Below are 19,003 nucleotides of genomic sequence, written 5' to 3' on the forward strand. Positions count from 1 at the left end.
TCATTTGGACACTCCATTAGGTACACCGCCCTTTTCAAGTGTCATGGTCAAAGGTCACAGGTGTCAAGCTCTAGTCCTCGGGGCCGCGTTCCAACATGTTTTCCAAGATAATAAAGTGGCCACTTTATTAGGTACACTTGAAAATGGCGGTGTACCTAATGGAGTGTCCATGTGATTCCCTCGTTAAGCGCAGCTGCGTGAAAAGTTTTTGGTGACTTTCACGTTCCGCAGGAGCTAAAAGTTTTCCCGCAGGTGCACTTAACGAGGGAATCACACGGACACTCCATTAGGTACACCGCCCTTTTCAAGTGTACCTAATAACAGGCCACTTTATGAGGGAAATATCACGGTCAAAGGTCACAGGTGTCAAGCTCTAGTCCTCGGGGCCGCGTTCCAACATGTTTCCCAAGATTCCCTCGTTAAGTGCAGGTGCGTGAAAAGTCGTGTCATCATGTTTGTCGTATCATTGTGTGTGTGTGTGTGTGTGTGTGTGTGTGTGTGTGTGTGTGTGTGTGTGTGTGTGTGTGTCACTACTGCAGTGTAGTGTTGGCTCGTGAGTGAACGATGGGTTCAAAAGAACGAATGTTTTCAGTGAACGAGAGCGAACGAAAAGATCTAAAGATCTTTGTAGCCATGAGGGACAAACTTGTTTGGACCCGTTTGAAAATCATTGATTTGATATGACTCAAGAATTGTCTCTGTGCAACGGTGTGGTGTTTCTTAGCAACTGACTTGAAAATGAGTCCACGGGAGCACTGCAACGGCGGCAGAATTTTTGCAAGAACAATTCATTTTAGGATGAACTCTCGATACAAATATTTTCATTTGATTGAAGGCAATGGCGTTAACCACTCGACCAGAGCCTGCTCGGAAACCAAAGGAGATTTGGTCATATTGATAGGGTATCCTCCATCCAAACATGTTCGGTGTTGAAAGTTTCAACGGATAGTCCGAAGCAACCCTTTCCACAGTAGTCAACATGACAGGCGACCACCTGGTGGCGTCAGTGTGCCGAGCGCCGTTGGACGATCAGGAGAAGAAGATTTGAATCGACGGATGTGACGTCAGGGCTTTAGGTCAATTGAAGACAGGTGTGCTCGCTCAAGGGGAGTTATCATATGCAGGTGCCACCGAGCGCGGGCCGGCGGCGGCGGCGGACGGTTTCTCAGGTAAGCGAGCATGCTAGCAAATGTTTGTCGTCTCCTGCCGTTTCTCACGACGGCACGCTTTGTTGCTTTTTCTCACAAGCCTTTTTTTTTAAAATTTATTTTGTTTGTCGCAGGATTGTCGTACTCTCGTGACTCGGCAACGTCACGTCCACCGCGACGGTGGGCCTGGAGGTAAATTGTAGGCCGCAGGCCATTTAGCCCGTGAGCAAATGTTTGCAGGTTCTTATGATGCCATTTACTATTTCTTGCAGGATTTTCGCTGTCTAGGGAGTGCTTGGGGTTTCGGCACGGCACGACACGGCACGCCACAATCCACTTTGCGTCGCGTCGCGTCGCTGCGCGTTTTGGTGGTATTTTAAATGTCTTTCGCGGTTGTTGTTTTTTCATGCTGGCCAGCATTTTTTTCATTCGTCTGTCTGTAGACGGTTCGTAAATGACGCCGCCGATAAGCGCGTGTTTGTCTGACTACAGAAATGTTAGTTTGACTCTAGTCAACTTAACCATTTTTTAAAATTATTTTATATGATGCGTGTGCCATTTCCGTGTCATGCAAACTGGTGAATGCAACGTATATGTTACGTCATGTCCAAATCGGACCAAATCCATTCAAAGATGGCGCCCGCCCGCTCTCGTTCCGTTTCTCCCGTCTTGGACGCCGCCAACCTGGATCATCTGTCCAATGTAAGGGGAGTTGATGAATGATGAAATTAAAATATGAATTATAATCCTGAATAATTATCATAATTTACTACAATGTGATGATTATATATTTTTTCAAATGTAAAACTCTACTTAGAATGTATCAAATTCAAATATGAACTATAATTTTGATCAATTATCATAACTTACTACAATATAATATTTTTTTTCAAATGTAAAACTCCTAGTATGTATAATTGTTGGTAAAAAATCATGCCATTGGCACTCGACTCAATGTCTATTTGTGTTGCAATCATTTGCTTGTCTTTTGTAGCACTAAATAAGGCCGCCCAGCCAGCATCCTTCTATACAAAGCAAGCAGGAGGCTCTTGAAGGAGCCCTTTCAGTGATGTTGAGGACACTGAGGAAGAGTAGTCCTAAATCAGGTGAAAACCTGGTTTTGTCAAGTTTCAACTTCCCAACACACAATGGTTGTCGAGTTTTGGCTTCCCAGCACACAATTAATGGCTGTCTGTGTTTTTGTAGGCTGCAAGAGGAGCCGAATGGGATAATTCCATATGAAAAGGCACATTGGCCTATCCAAAGGAGCGATGGCCTATCCAAAGGAGCGATGGCCTATCCAAAGGAGCGATGGCCTATCCAAAGGAGCTATGGCCTATCCAAAGGAGCAATGGCCTATCCAAAGGAGCCATGGCCTATCCAAAGGAGCCTGGCCTATCCAAAGGAGCCATGGCCTATCCAAAGGAGCCATGGCCTATCCAAAGGAGCCATGGCCTATCCAAAGGCGCAATGGCCTATCCAAAGGAGCAATGGCCATATGCAAAGGAGCAATGGCCATATGCAAAGGAGCAATGGCCATATGCAAAGGAGCAATGGCCATATGCAAAGGAGCAATGGCCATATGCAAAGGAGCAAAGGAGCAATGGCCATATGCAAAGGAGCAAAGGAGCAATGGCCATATGCAACGGAGCAATGGCCATATCAAGTCAAGAATCAAGCATCGCGCTGCAAAAGTCGACGTGTGCGGATCATGTGCCCAGGAGGGGGCAGTGTGGTTGCCTTTGGTTATGGGTGCACGACGGAACGGTTGCAGGTGTGGACAGTGTTTAGGGCTCTGATGGTTGGTCTTGCTTTCGAGGTGCGCTGTGGTTGTGGCTGGTCTGGATCCAGCGTTGTCTTGTGCTTGGTTGTCATTGACGGCCCACTTGGGGGAGGACGTGGTTCCGTGGATGGACACAAAACTGAACTTTAACGTGGAGCTGAATGTCCAATTTTGCCATACGACTTGTACCATTGTGTATCTTTTTCTAACCTGCCACTGTCGTAGTTGCTGCGTTCTTTGTTCTTTCCCCTCGGTGTAGGGTGGCGTCGGAGCGAGCCGATCCCGAATGTCCAATTTTGCAATTTGACTTGTGACATTTTCTTTTTCTAACCTACCACTGTTGCACTTCCTCTAACCCTAACCTACCACTGTGGTACTTGCGTTCTTAGTTCTCCCCTAGGTGTTGGAGCGAGACAGTCACATTTTGTGTCTTTTTCTAACCTACCACTGTCGTGCTTGATCTAAGCCTAACGTACCACTGTGCGTCCTTTGTTCTCTAGGTTTAGGGCGGCGTTGGAGCGAGCCCGTCCACGAGGAAGACATAATGATGCGAGCAGCGCCCAACTCATTGCATGTTCTGCCTTTTGCAGGCCGGACGCAAAAGGGGGGGAGCGCACGGCCCGACCCGGCCCGATCCGATCCGACCCGGCGACGGTAACCAAGAGTGGCTAGCCGCTGTGATCAAGTAAGCAAGTGACCTACAACTTGGGGTGCTCTTTCAGTGTCTAACTTTTGTTTCTGTTTCTGCAGATGGCGACCGGGACGCGACAGCATCTGATCAGAGATGGACGGACCACTGTGGCATCACTCTGAAGTAGCAGAGTTGTGAGGGAGACCCGCTTCCCTGGAGGCGTCGACCTGCGTAGCTTCAACATGTGAAATGGATTTTATTTTTCTAATTCACACCAGCGGTGTCCAAATGTCTGTTTGAGGGCTGCATACTGAAACAAATTGAGAATTCTTTGACACAAATTCATTAAATCAATCACGAAATGTTGCCATTGATATTTAGCGCTACAAAGCAGTGTTGTGTTCATTCGTGTGGTGTGTTGATCAAGTTGGCCCGAGGCTGCCATTTGGACACCAATGGTGACGTGTGTGTAGGGCTGCACGTGTATTGGAAAACTGCCATATGGTGGTCTAGGTTATTGACATGCACTTTAAGACAGCAAAATTTTTTTTTTTTCATGTCTCAAATGAAACATGTTTTCTTGCCTAACTATTTGTAATGAGTTAAGACGATAAGTCATTGATGTAAGTTAGTTAACTAATCTAACTGATCTCATTGCGATCAAATAGTTAACCTCAATCCAAGAATTTTGCACAACTTGCCTCAATGCAGTGGTCTGGCCCAATACTGCCATATCATTGATTTTCCAAAATGTTGTGCAGCCCTCATTGAGTGCCAAACGCGCAGCGACGGCAAGTGCAAGCGACCGCGCAGCGACGGCAAGCGCAAGCGACCGCGCAGCGACGGCAAGCGCAAGCGACCGCGCAAGCGACGGCAAGCGCAAGCGACGGCAAGCGCAAGCGACGGCAAGCGCAAGCGACGGCAAGCGCAAGCGACGGCAAGCGCAAGCGACGGCAAGCGCAAGCGACGGCAAGCGCAAGCGACACTTTTGTGCTTGTCTTGCAAGGTGGAAGAGACGATGTATGAAACGAAGAGCCGGTGGACGGAGGCACCCAGACCCGCGATTGGTGAGCGGGTTGCAAAGGAAGGAATCACCCAAAGAAAGCAGTCGCCAAGTGTTGAAGAGGAGCCTGACGCATGACTGGCCAAGGCTGGCCAGAGGCGGTGACATGGCAATCCAATCTGCAAGCGTAGTGTACACACTTTAATTTGATTTCCTTATTTTTCTGCCTTTCAGCTGGCAGCGGATGGGGCGAGCGCCAGCCTGCACCGAGAGGGACTGGGCTGCACCCACAAGACCAGGGAGGGGGCAGGTAATGAGTACGTTGACAGAAGTGAACCGCATGCAACTGAGTGCCGTTTGTCTTTTTGCACTTGTGCGAGGCGAAAGACGAGTCCAACACCGGCTGGAGCAGACCCGGACCTTGGCCCGTGACGAGCGGCCCACACGAGACTGATGGGTGCAGATGCAGCCAGCGTTCCGGGGGAGTATGACTTTGTTTTTTCTTTTGTGCTTTCCCTACCCCTGTCTGTTTGAATAGGGTAACTTGTAGCACGCACGGGCATTTGGGTTGCTGTGACCCTTTAGATACGAATTGGCAAAGTAGACAGCCCCTGCCTCTCTCCCTCCCTGCCTCCCTCCCTCCCTCCCCCCCCCCCCCCCCCCTCCCTCTCTCGCTCTCTTTCTCCAATGTGCCCGGCAGTACCTGCATGGCCTGGTGCACTCAGGATGGAACGTGGCTATACCTTGCCCTTTGTGGAATACCAGGGTATAATGTCTGCCAGACTGGGTCCCAGTGTCGTCGACGGTGTCGAGGACGAGGAGATTCTCCGTGACGCTCTACGTGACGTCACGTTTTCCTTTTTTTCCCTCTTGGGGCCAAGCCAGCTCTACTCAAAGGGAACTGGCCGGTTGCGCTTAAGTGCGCACCAAAGCCTCTTCTCATCTCCTCTCGCTCCCTCGCTCCCTCCCTCCCTCCCTCCCTCCCTCCCTCCCTCCCTCCCTCCCTTTTTGTAAGGGGTTAAACATTTCATAACCCGGATGGCTCCAATGCGGGAGGGCCGTATGTGACATGCGCCAGCCCGTGCGTGCCGCTAGTTACCTGATTCAAACTTACCTTAGTCAAGGTTGGGGGGGTGCTAGTGAAATTTTTCCCCTTGCTAAAACCACCACAATATGTCTGCCTTTCAGGATTGCTGGGGCACTGGATCTGATGAGTGCCTGCACAGAGAGGGACTGGACAGGACCGCGAGACCAGAGGGTAATAATAAAAAACTTTATTTGTAGAGCACCTTTCATACAAGAAATGCAGCTCAAAGAACTTTACAACAAAGAAAGAAATTATAAGCATTGAATTCTTCATATAGGAACAGACATAAAAAGAAAACAAAAACATTCATGTGTACATACGCTATTAAGAAAGGGAGCTTAAAATAGGAGCACGCTTTAATACAGGTAATGAGTACGTCCACAGAAGTGAACCGCATGCAACAGAGTGCCGTTTTTCTTTTTGCAGTGGCACGAGGCGGAGGATGAGTCCAAACGTCAAATACCGGCCGGGGGGGGAGCCAACCTTCGTCCGTGATGAGCGGCCGACACGAGACGGACGGGTGCGGATGCGGCAAGGGCAAAGCGCCCAGCCAGCATTTAAGGAGTATGACTGCGTTTTTTCTTTTGTCCTTTCTTTCCTAAACCACTTTTTCACTGGGTGTGCACACTGGCTATCTGCATGATGCCTCTTTCTTTCTCTCTCAGCGCCGCGTCATTTTGCAATATTGTTGTTTTACTGGTTTTTTTTATCATGAAATGAACTGTTTGTACTGTAATTGTGTGTGTACCACTGAAGTGCAATTAAACTGTGAACTGAATTCAAGTGGTCCATAACTACACGGCCAGCCTCGGCACATGTACTGGGTGGTACCACCCAGTTCAGAGTGAAGTAAAGGCCAGTGTTCTTTTTCATACCGGCATCCTTATGAAATTGACCATATCAGAAAGGCTAGATGAACTCCAAGTGCTGCCACCGAGTAGCAGCATATTTGCCTCAACCTGTCTGATGCTGGGTCAATGCGATGCACCTTTTGTTGTTTTGCCCAAAACAACCCAAGAAATAAAGAAGTACTGCCGTTATCTCGCCAGTGTGCATGTGTGTTAAAAGTACAAAACAAACTCATTTGCATGATAGACGTGCACTGCAGACCTCAATCGGAAATCAAATTAAGGGGGGTTTTATTTCAAAGTTTGTGCCCCTAGTTGTCTCTCTATGTACAATAAGAGTCGAGCACAAACTTATCGATGCTGCACTTGCAGCTTTTTTTAAATAGTAATTAAAAGGTCGAATTTCCTCCAATATATAGTTTTAAAAAATGTTACTGAATGGGTGAAACGTATGAGAGTTTAAAAAATAAATAAAATTAAAAAAAGGCTTGTGGAACTTTTGTTAGCACTGTAGTGCCAGCAAGGGGGGGGCTGGGCAGGGTGGTGGGCGACTGTTCCATAAAAAAGAAATGATCAGACATGTATACATTATGTCACAAGTCCTGCACAACTTGATGTATGCTTCAAGAATGTACATTAACATTATGATTTGTTTATTGAATTGAATTACATCAAAATTATATCTGTCTGTGGAAATATGAAATATGGTGATGTCTAAAATCAGTCCATCCCTTCACTTTGCTATTGTCTTCTTTCCCCTCTGAAGGTTTTTATAGATACTGATGATGGTGTTACAAATACTTTCATGTACAGTGTAAATCCCCTTCAAGGAAATTTAATTTATATACGTGTGTATATATATGATAAATATGAATCAATGGTGACCTCAAGTGTTTTTAAATATTTCCATCTGTTAATTTCCTTTGGGCCGAGCCCCCTCCGGCCTGCACCTGTAAACTCCTCCATCATAATACATTTCCAAGCTATGTAAAAATGAAAAAATATTGCCATTTACTGCCATATTGCAGGTGCGGGAAAAGTTTTTGGTCACTTTCACGTTCCGCAGGAGCTAAAAGTTTTCCCGCAGGTGCACTTAACGAGGGAATCACACGGACACTCCATTAGGTACACCGCCCTTTTCAAGTGTACCTAATAACAGGCCACTTTATGAGGGAAATATCATGGTCAAAGGTCACAGGTGTCAAGCTCTAGTCCTCGGGGCCGCGTTCCAACATGTTTCCCAAGATTCCCTCGTTAAGTGCAGGTGCGTGAAAAGTCGTGTCATCGTGTTTGTCGTATCATTGTGTGTGTGTGTGTGTGTGTATCACTACTGCAGTGTAGTGTTGGCTCGTGAGTGAACGATGGGTTCAAAAGAACGAATGTTTTCAGTGAACGAGAGTGAACGAAAAGATCTAAAGATCTTTGTAGCCATGAGGGAAAAACTTGTTTGGACCCGTTTGAAAATCATTGATTTGATATGACTCAAGAATTGTCTCTGTGCAACGGTGTGGTGTTTCTTAGCAACTGACTTGAAAATGAGTCCACGGGAGCACTGCAACGGCGGCAGAATTTTTGCAAGAACAATTCATTTTAGGATGAACTCTCGATACAAATATTTTCATTTGATTGAAGGCAATGGCGTTAACCACTCGATCAGAGCTCTTGCTGTGCTTAGGGTTAGGGTTTGTGTTAGGCTTGCTCTCGCTTTTGCTGTGCTTAGGGTTAGGCTTGCTTATGCAACCAAATCACCTCAGTTGTTTATCACTTCCTCTGATATTTTTGAACTTACCGTAATTTTCGGACTGTAAGTCGCACCGGAGTATAAGTGAGCAGCAGGGGGGGGGGGGCCCATTTCAACCCCTTCCACTGAGTGCCAAGCAGGGAAGAAATGGGTACCATTGTTATAGTCACTGGTATGACTCGGCCGGGGTTTGAACCCACAACCTCCCAGTCTCAGGGCGGACACTCTCCTCTTAGGCCACTGAGCTGGTAAACACTTGTGTCGTAGTATAACACTTATAGTCGTTTTTAAATAACGTGTATACCTATATACGCCTAAATATTGTCATCCAATATATCTACTGCAATTTCACATTAGATTGCTGGTTTGAAATTTGCTTTTGATATTATTATTTTTAATAAACATTTATGTTAAAACGTGTCTGGCGTCTTATTCCTTGTTTTTATATTCGCCAATTAAAACATAAAAATCAGACATTTCATATGACAATATGTGTAGGTACACTACACGAGGTTAAAAAAAAAGAATAAATAAATAAAGGGTTAATTGCACAACAAAAGCACGTTTACAAATATACAATACAAATATACTCGATACAAATATTTTCATTTGATTGAAGGCAATGGCATTAACCACTCGACCAGAGCCTGCTCGGGAACCAAAGGAGATTTGGTCATATTGATAGGGTATCCTCCATCCAAACATGTTCGGTGTTGAAAGTTTCAACGGATAGTCCGAAGCACGCCTTTCCACAGTAGTCACCATGACAGGCGACCACCTGGTGGCGTCAGTGTGCCGAGCGCCGTTGGACGATCAGGAGAAGAAGATTTGAATCGACGGATGTGACGTCAGGGCTTTAGGTCAATTGAAGACAGGTGTGCTCGCTCAAGGGGAGTTATCATATGCAGGTGCCACCGAGCGCGGGCCGGCGGCGGCGGACGGTTTCTCAGGTAAGCGAGCATGCTAGCAAATGTTTGTCGTCTTTGTCGTTTAAAAAAAAAATCCTCTTTTAATATTCATGATTTCCTTATTTCTTAAAACTGACCAAATTTAAACGGATGTCTTCCTTTAGTCCAGCTCGTTCCAGCGGCATTGGTCTTGTGTATGTATGATTTTGTGTGTGTTTTTAAATAACGTTTTCATACTTTATTTTATTGTATGTAAATAGCTGTTAGTCACGTGACCCAATGTGGAGGTACTTGTGGGCGGGGCCTGCTAAAAGACCAACTACGGAAGCTCCCCAAGTACTGATGTGCATTCCAGTTCTTTTAGGTGAACTGAATCTTTAGAATCTCTTTGAACGAATCGTTCACTCACGAGCCAACACTATTTGGGTTTTCAGTCTTGAGGTGAGCGTTGGTTGCCCTTCTGTCACTGTCATGGACACGAGTCTTTGGTCAAGTGGTAAACGTCATTGCCTCTAACACGATGGAACCATGGTTCGGGACCCGACCTTACCCACGAGCTGTACTTTGTCGATTTTCACTCACTTCTGCATAAAGTTTGTGACTTTTTTTTTTTTTTTTTTGAAGGCAGGTTTCAGTCTTGCCTGTCGGAGAGGTGGGCGTGGTCAAGCCAATTTCAGTTGCGCTGTGATTGGTCAGACTGAATTTGGGCAGAGGTAGGAGGCGGGCAAAGTGGCACTTAGGTTTTTGAAGGCAGTTTTCAGTCTTGAGGTGAGCGACAGGTACAACCGCCCGCGTGTGAAGTGGCCTGTCACGTGGTACGCTCGTGTGCAAAGCGCCATTGGACGAGCAGGCGAGGAAGATTTGAATTGACGGATGTGACGTCAAGTCTTCGGGTGAATTGGGGAAGTTGTCAAATACCGGTGCAATCACCCGCGCAGCGGGCGGTTTCTCAGGTAAGCTAACATGCTAGGAAATGTTTGTCGTTCATTGGCGTTTCTCACGACGGACGCCTTGTTTGTTTGTTGCAGGATTCAAGGCGAGTTATCAAATGCAGGCGCCACCGACCGTGTGGCGGTTTCTCGGGTAAGCTATCAAATGTTTGTCGTTCATTGCCGTTTCTCACGACGGACGCCTTGTTTGTTTGATGCGAACAAATATCTTGAAAATCTTTTCACACTCGTCCCGGCCACCGCGACTGTCGTTTTGCCGCTAGAGTATTTCAAATCTCTTTGGCGTTGTATTTCGTCAAATTAACAATGTTGCATTACATATAGTGTGCTATTTCCGTGTTATGCAAACTGATGAATGTGACAAATTTGTTACGTCATGTTCAAATCTATTCCAAGATGGCGCCCGCCCGCCCGCCTTCCGTTATGCAACAAACATTTGCGAGCGTGATTTTCTCCCGTTTAGTCGACTGCTCGATTCATGCCGACATTTTTGAGTGAGTTGATGGATGATAAAATTAAATTATTATAATTCGGATACTTTTGTAATTATTATAACTCATTACAATATACTGATAATTGTATACATATTTTAAATATAAAACTGGAGTTGGTATGTGTAATTGTTGCAAAAATATCATGCCATTGCCACTCTACTCAATGTCTATAATTGTAGCTCCCAGATGCAGATATTGTATGGTATTGTATTGTATGTATTGTATTGTATGCATTGTGTGTATGGTAGCGTATGGCAGGGTATTGTATGTGTTCTATGTCAATCCATCCACCCATCCATCCGTCCGTCCGCCCGTCCGTCCATCCGTCCATCCACCCACCCATCCGTCCATCCACCCACCCATCCATCCAGCCACCCACCCAACCCATCCACCCGTCCATCCAACCCATCCACCAACCCACCCAACCCATCCACCCACCCACCCATCCGTCCATCCACCCACCCATCCATCCAGCCACCCACCCAACCCATCCACCCGTCCATCCAACCCATCCACCAACCCACCCAACCCATCCACCCACCCACCCATCCACCCACCCATCCATCCACCCATCCATCCACCCAGCCACCCATCCATCCAGCCACCCAGCCATCCACCGCTTATCCGGACGTCGGATTGCGGCGGCAGCAGCTTTAGGAAGGACTCCCAGACTTTCCTCTCTCCAGCCACTTCATCCAGCTCAATCCAGGAAATCCCAAGATTTGTATGTATTGTTTGTTTTGTTGTGTTTTTTGTTTTGTTGTTTTTTTGTTTTGTTTTGTTTTTTGTTTTTTTTTGTTTTGTTTTTTGTTTTGTATGTATTGTATTATATGTATTGTATGTATTGTATGTATTGTATGTATTGTTTTTTTTTTTTTTTTTTGGGGGTTTTTTTGTTTTTTGTTTTTTTGGTTTTGTATATATTGTATTGTATGTATTGTATTGTATGAATTGTATGTATTTTTTTTATTTTTTTTTGTTTTTTTTGTATTGTATGTATTGTATGTATGTATTGTTTTGTATTGTTTGTTTTGTTTTGTTTGTTGTTTTTTGTTTTGTTTTGTTTTTTGGTTTTTGTTTTTTGTTTTGTATGTATTGTATGTATTGTATGTATCGTATTGTATCGTATTGTATGTATTGTATTGTATTGTATGTATTGTATTGTATTGTATTGTATGTATTGTATTGTATGCATTGTATTGTATTGTATGTATTTTTTTGTTTTTTTGTTTTTGTTTTGTTTTTTGTTTTGTATGTACTGTATGTATTGTATTGTGTGTATTTTTTTTTTTTTTTTTTTTGTATTGTATGTATTGTATTGTATGTATTGTTTGTATTGTATTGTATTGTATTGTATTGTATTGTATCGTATTGTATTGTATCGTATTGTATGTATCGTATTGTATGTATTGTATTGTATGTATTGTATTGTATGTATTTTTTTTGTTTTGTTTGTTTTGTTTTTTGTTTTGTATGTACTGTATGTATTGTATTGTGTGTATTGTATTGTATGCATTGTTTTTTTTCTGTTTGTTTTTTGTTCTTTTTTCTTTGTATTGTATGTATTGTATGTATGTATTGTATGTATGTATTGTATGTATTGTATGTATTGTATGTATTGTATTGTATGTATTGTATTGTATGTATTGTATTGTATGTATTGTATGTATTGTATTGTGTGTATTGTTTTTTTGTTGTTTTTTTTGGTTGTGTTTTTGTTTTTTTTGTTTTGTATGTATTGTATTGTATGTATTGTATTGTATTGTAATGTATTGTATGTATTTTTTTTTGTTTTTTTTTTGTTTTTTATTTTTTTGTATTGTATGTATTGTATTGTATGTATTGTTTTTGTTTTGTTTTGTATGTATTGTATGTATTGTATTGTGTGTATTGTATGTATTGTTTTTTTTGTTTGTTTTTTTTGTTTTTTTTGCATTGTATGTATTGTATGTATTGTATGTATTGTATTGTATGTATTGTATGTATTGTATTGTATGTATTGTATTGTATGTATTGTATGTATTGTATTGTATGTATTGTATTGTATGTATTGTATGTATTGTATCGTATTGTATGTATTGTATCGTATTGTATGTATCGTATTGTATGTATCGTATTGTATGTATCGTATTGTATGTATCGTATTGTATGTATCGTATTGTATGTATCGTATTGTATGTATTGTATGTATTGTATGTATTGTATGTATTGTATGTATTTTTTTGTTTTTTTTGGTTTTTTTGTATTGTATGTATTGTATTGTATGTATTGTATTGTATGTATTGTATTGTATGTATTGTATTGTATTGTATGTATTGTATTGTATGTATTGTATTGTATGTATTGTATTGTATGTATTGTATTATATGTATTGTATTATATGTATTGTATTATATGTATTGTATTATATGTATTGTATTATATGTATTGTATTGTATGTATTGTATTGTATGTATTGTATTGTATGTATTGTATTGTATGTATTGTATTGTATGTATTGTATTGTATGTATTGTATTGTATGTATTGTATTGTATGTATTGTATTGTATGTATTGTATTGTATGTATTGTATTGTATGTATTGTATTGTATGTATTGTATTGTATGTATTGTTTTTTTGTTGTTTTTTTGGTTGTGTTTTTGTTTTTTTTGTTTTGTATGTATTGTATTGTATGTATTGTATGTATTTTTTTGTTTTTTTTTGTTTTGTTTTTTGTTTTTTTGTATTGTATGTATTGTATTGTATGTATTGTATTGTATGTATTGTATTGTATGTATTGTATTGTATGTATTGTATTGTATGTATTGTATTGTATTGTATGTATTGTATTGTATGTATTGTATGTATCGTATTGTATGTATCGTATTGTATGTATTGTATGTATTGTATGTATTTTTTGTTTTGTTTTTTGGTTTTTTTTGTATTGTATGAATTGTATTGTATGTATTGGTTTTTTTTTTTTTTTTGTTTTGTATGTATTGTATTGTATGTATTGTATTGTATGTATTGTATTGTATGTATTGTATTGTATGTATTGTATTGTATGTATTGTATTGTATTGTATTGTATGTATTGTATGTATTGTATTGTATGTATTGTATGTATTGTATTGTATGTATTGTATTGTATGTATTGTATTGTATGTATTGTATTGTATGTATTGTATTGTATGTATTGTATTGTATTGTATGTATTGTATGTATTGTATTGTATGTATTATTATTTTTTTGTTTGTTTTTTGTTTTTTGTTTTGTATGTACTATATGTATTGTATTGTGTGTATTGTATTGTATGTATTGTTTTGTTTTCTTTTTTTTTTTGTATTGTATGTATTGTATGTATGTATTGTATTGTATGTATTGTGTGTATTGTATGTATTGTTGGTTTTTTTTGTTTGTTTTTTGTTTTGTATGTATTGTATGTATTGTATTGTGTGTATTGTATTGTATGTATTGTTTTTTGTTTTGTTTTTTTTGCATTGTATGTATTGTATGTATGTATGTATTGTATTCTATTGTATTCTATTGTATGTATTGTATGTATTGTATTGTATGTATTGTATGTATTGTATTGTATGTATTGTTTTTTGATTTTTTTTTGTTTTGTTTTTTGTTTTGTATGTATTGTATGTATTGTGTGTATTGTATTGTATTGTATGTATTGTTTTTTTTTTTTTTTTTTCTTTTTTGTTTTGTTTTTTGTTTTTTGTATTGTATGTATTGTATTGTATGTATTGTATGTATTGTATTGTTTGGATTGTATTGTTTGTATTGTATTTGTATTGTATTGTTTGTATGTATTGTTTGTATGTATTGTATGTATTGTATTGTATTGTTTGTATGTATTGTATTGTATTGTATTGTATGTATTGTTTGTATTGTATTGTTTTGTTTTTTGTGTTTTGTTTTGTTTTTTGTTCACCCACCCATCCATCCATCCAGCCACCCATCCATCCAGCCACCCATCCAGGCAGCCACCCACCCATCCAGCCAGCCACCCATCCATCCGTCCATCTAACCCATCCGTCCATCTAACCCATCCATCCACCCAACCCATCCATCCACCCAACCCATCCACCCACCCACCCATCCATCCACCCAGCCACCCATCCATCCAGCCACCCAGCCATCCACCGCTTATCCGGACGTCGGATTGCGGGACTCCCAGACTTTCCTCTCTCCAGCCACTTCATCCAGCCAGCTCAACCCAGGAAATCCCAAGATTTGTATGTATTGTTTGTTTTGTTGTGTTTTTTGTTTTGTTTTGTTTTGTTTTTTGTTTTGTTGTTTTGTTTTGTATGTATTGTATGTATTGTATTGTATGTATGTATTGTATTGTATTGTATGTATTGTATGTATTGTATGTATTGTATGTATTGTATTATATGTATTGTATGTATGTATTGTTTTTTTTGGTTTTTTTTTGTTTTTTGTTTTTTTTGTTTTGTATGTATTGTATTGTATGTATTGTATGTATTGTATGTATTTTCTTTTGTTTTGTTTTTTGTTCTTTTTGTATTGTATGTATGTATTGTTTTGTATTGTTTGTTTTGTTTTGTTTTTTTGTTTTGTTTTTTGTTTTGTATGTATTGTATTGTATGTATTGTATGTATTGTATGTATTGTATGTATTGTATTATATGTATTGTATGTATGTATTGTTTTTTTTTTGGGTTTTTTTTTTTGTTTTTTGTTTTTTTGTTTTGTATGTATTGTATTGTATGTATTGTATGTATTTTTTTTTGTTTTGTTTTTTGTTTTTTTTGTATTGTATGTATGTATTGTTTTGTATTGTTTGTTTTGTTTTGTTTGTTGTTTTGTTTTGTTTTTTGGTTTTTGTTTTTTGTTTTGTATGTATTGTATGTATTGTATGTATCGTATTGTATCGTATTGTATGTATTGTATTGTATGTATTGTATTGTATTGTATGTATTGTATTGTATTGTATGTATTGTATTGTATGCATTGTATTGTATTGTATGTATTTTTTTGTTTTTTTGTTTTTTGTTTTGTTTTTTGTTTTGTATGTACTGTATGTATTGTATTGTGTGTATTGTTTTTTTTTTTTTTTTGTATTGTATGTATTGTATTGTATGTATTGTATTGTATGTATGTATTGTATGTATTGTATGTATTGTATGTATTGTATGTATTGTATGTATTGTATTGTATGTATTGTATGTATTGTATTGTTTGTATTGTATTGTTTGTATTGTATTGTTTGTATTGTTTGTATTTTTTTAATTTTTTTTTTATTTTTGTATGTATTGTATGTATTGTGTGTATTGTATGTATTGTATGTAGTTTTGTTTTGTTTTTTGTTTTGTTTTTTTTGTTTTCTTTTCTTTTTTGTTTTGTTTTTTTGTATTGTATTGTATGTATTGTATTGTATTGTATGTATTGTATGTATTGTATTGTTTGTATTGTATTTATTGTATTGTTTGTATTGTATTGTTTGTATGTATTGTATGTAGTTTGTATGTATTGTTTGTATGTATTGTTTGTATGTATTGTATTGTATGTATTGTATTGTATGTATTGTATGTATTGTATTGTATGTATTGTATTGTTTGTATTGTATTGTATTGTTTGTATTGTATTGTATGTATTGTATTGTATGCATTGTATTGTATGCATTGTATTGTATGCATTGTATTGTATGTATTTTTGTTGTTGTTTTTTGTTTTTTTGTTTTGTTTTTTGTTTTGTATGTACTGTATGTATTGTATTGTGTGTATTGTTTTTTTTGTTTTGTTTTCTTCTTTTTTTTTGTTTTTGTATTGTATGTATTGTATTGTATTGTATGTATTGTATTGTATGTATTGTATGTATTGTATCTATTGTATGTATTGTATTGTATTGTATGTATTGTATTGTATGTATTGTATTGTATTGTATGTATTGTATTGTATGTATTGTATTGTTTGTATTGTTTGTATTTATTTTTTTTTTATTTTTGTATGTATTGTATGTATTGTGTGTATTGTATTGTATGTATTGTTTTGTTTTGTTTTTTTTGTTTTGTTTTCTTTTTTGTTTTGTTTTTTTGTATTGTATGTATTGTATTGTATGTATGTATTGTATGTATGTCTTGTATTGTATGTATTGTATTGTATTGTATTGTATGTATTGTATGTATTGTATTGTATGTATTGTATGTATTGTATGTATTGTATGTATTGTATGTATTGTATGTATTGTATGTATTGTATTGTATGCATTGTATTGTATGTATTATTTTTTTTGTTTTTTGTTTTTTGTTTTGTTTTTTGTTTTGTATGTACTGTATGTATTGTATTGTGTGTATTGTTTTTTTTGTTTTGTTTTCTTCTTTTTTTTTGTTTTTTTGTTTTTTTGTATTGTATGTATTGTATTGTATGTATTGTATTGTATTGTATGTATTGTATGTAAGTATTGTATTGTATGTTTTGTATGTATTGTATTGTATGTATTGTATTGTTTGTATTGTATGTATTGTATGTATTGTATTGTATTGTATTGTATTGTATGTATTGTATTGTATGTATTGTATTGTTTGTATTGTATTGTTTGTATTGTTTGTATTTTTTTTATTTTTGTATGTATTGTATGTATTGTGTGTATTGTATTGTATTGTATGTATTGTTTTTTTTTTTGTTTGTTTTGTTTTCTTTTTTTTGTTTTTTGTATTGTATGTATTGTATTGTATGTATGTATTGTATTGTATGTATTGTTTGTTTTTCTTTTTTTTTTTATGTTTTGTTTTGCGTCATTTTGCAATATTGCAGAATGTTGGTACATTTTTCTGTACGAGTAAAAGCTGTTTTAATGTGGTCAGAGCCATTTTTTGGTTTGTTTTGAATAGTCATGCATCATGTGGGTATTCTTGTGAATAAAGTCAACAGTGGCGTGTTTGCTTCCTGTTGGTGGTCTTGTAAATAAAGTCAACTTTGGTGTCAGTCATCATTCGCGATGTGCCTCAATCGATGGTCCATCTCTTGAATGTGAAACTTCTTGCATGTTTTGTTGCAGGGCTTGGCGTCCCCATTGGCTGTCTGACTACAAAGAAGGCTGCTGCTGTCCAGTCCAGGTTGCTGCTATAGTCAATTGAATGTATAAACATAGCGTGTAACTTCCAGGACCTTAGCTTTCAATTCAAAGCAGTTGCGTAACTACACGGCCGGCCTCGGTACATGTACTGGGTGGTACTACCCAGTTCAGAGTGAAATAAAGGCCAGAGTGTTCTTATTCATACCGGCATCCTTATGAAATTGACCATATCAGAAAGGCTAGATGAATTCCAAGTGCTGCCACCGAGTAGCAGCGTATTTGCCTCAACCTGTCTGATGCTGGGTCAATGCGATGCACCTTTCGTTGTTTTGCCCAAAACAACCTAAGAAATAAAGAAGTACTGCTGTTATCTCGCCAGTGTGCATGTGTGTTAAAAGTACAAAACAAACTCATTTGCATGATAGCCGTCTAAACCACATGCTAGATATTTGCCTCAACCTGTCTGATGCTCTATTTAACTGTATGTGATAATTTTTAGCAATTTTAATCATTTAAATTTTTAAGTACATTACAAATGATAGGCGCCCCAATTAGACAGCTGGGTCAATGTGACCCGTCTTTTGCGGTTTGTTCTGCCCAAAGCAACCTAACAAATACACATAAGTACTGCCGCTATCTCGCCAATGTGCGTGTCTCTAAAATGTACAAAGCAAGCAAATTCATTTGCATAATAAACTTCCAAACCACATGCTAAAAAAATATTCATGTGATGCAGAAAGTCTTCTGTAGCTTGCTAAGATTTGCCAATTTGAGCAATGCCGTATCCGAACCCGAGGCTGGAGGTTGCCCGTCCATGTACCTAATCGCTCGGGCATTGATACATCAGCAATGTCAAGTTTATTTGTATAGCCCTAAATCACAAACAGTGTCAAAGGGCTTCACATAGACAAAAATTGACAATTATTCTGTTTTAGAACAGCCTAGAATATTAGGTTACAAAAAGTTTAAAAAAAGTTTAAAAAAGTTATTGATTATATATTTGCTTCAAGGAGGGAGTATTGACAAACGTCACCTCCTTCATAGTCTGCGCATTGTTGTGTGCTTCGTAGTGGGCGCAGGCGGCACGGCGAGCAGGGGGCGCAGGCGGCAGGGGGCGCAGGCGGCGCAGGCAGCAGGGGTGGGGAATCGAACCCTGGATCTCAGGTGTTCGAGCGCAGCGACGGAGCCACTCGCCAAGCGTGGCGAGCTCGGCAGTGACCCCGCTTTCATTTCGAGTCATTCTTGTACGTTCAGTACTGCGCTCCGCGCGCGCTGGGTAAGTACAAAAGAGAACTGGCGGCCACCGGCTGTCGTGTCACGTTGGCCGACCGGTTCGTGACACGGCCTCATGCCCCGTACAGCCCTGGTTCGATCCCAGAGGT

General features: G+C 38.9%; 1 protein-coding gene across 8 annotated transcripts; it reads left to right on the forward strand.

The window, feature by feature from the left end:
- The first annotated feature begins 330 nt into the window (after positions 1 to 330).
- Positions 331 to 18,021, forward strand: LOC148392861 (uncharacterized). Of its 8 annotated transcripts, none has more exons than XR_015860446.1 (9): positions 331 to 1,169; positions 1,283 to 1,340; positions 1,421 to 1,850; positions 2,143 to 2,254; positions 2,355 to 3,616; positions 3,682 to 4,726; positions 4,800 to 4,875; positions 4,946 to 5,823; positions 6,079 to 6,430. XR_015860446.1 is itself a non-coding variant. In XM_088385239.1 (7 exons), exons 1-4 carry the CDS (start codon positions 1,119 to 1,121, stop codon positions 3,587 to 3,589), a joined length of 366 nt encoding a protein of 121 aa, XP_088241365.1. In that variant the 5' UTR covers positions 333 to 1,118; the 3' UTR covers positions 3,590 to 3,616; positions 3,682 to 4,875; positions 4,946 to 5,823; positions 6,079 to 6,430. The 8 variants fall into 8 exon arrangements, 1 of the variants encoding a protein (XP_088241365.1); XR_015860447.1 differs by having other exon boundaries at positions 336 to 1,169; positions 3,682 to 4,875; positions 4,946 to 5,050; positions 5,754 to 5,823; XR_015860445.1 differs by having other exon boundaries at positions 3,682 to 4,875.
- Positions 18,022 to 19,003: the final 982 nt, after the last annotated feature.

This window comes from Syngnathus floridae, chromosome 9, assembly GCF_059516105.1.
Source record: "Syngnathus floridae isolate MCC-2025c chromosome 9, RoL_Sflo_1.0, whole genome shotgun sequence".
Classification (NCBI taxonomy): Eukaryota; Metazoa; Chordata; class Actinopteri; order Syngnathiformes; family Syngnathidae; genus Syngnathus; species Syngnathus floridae.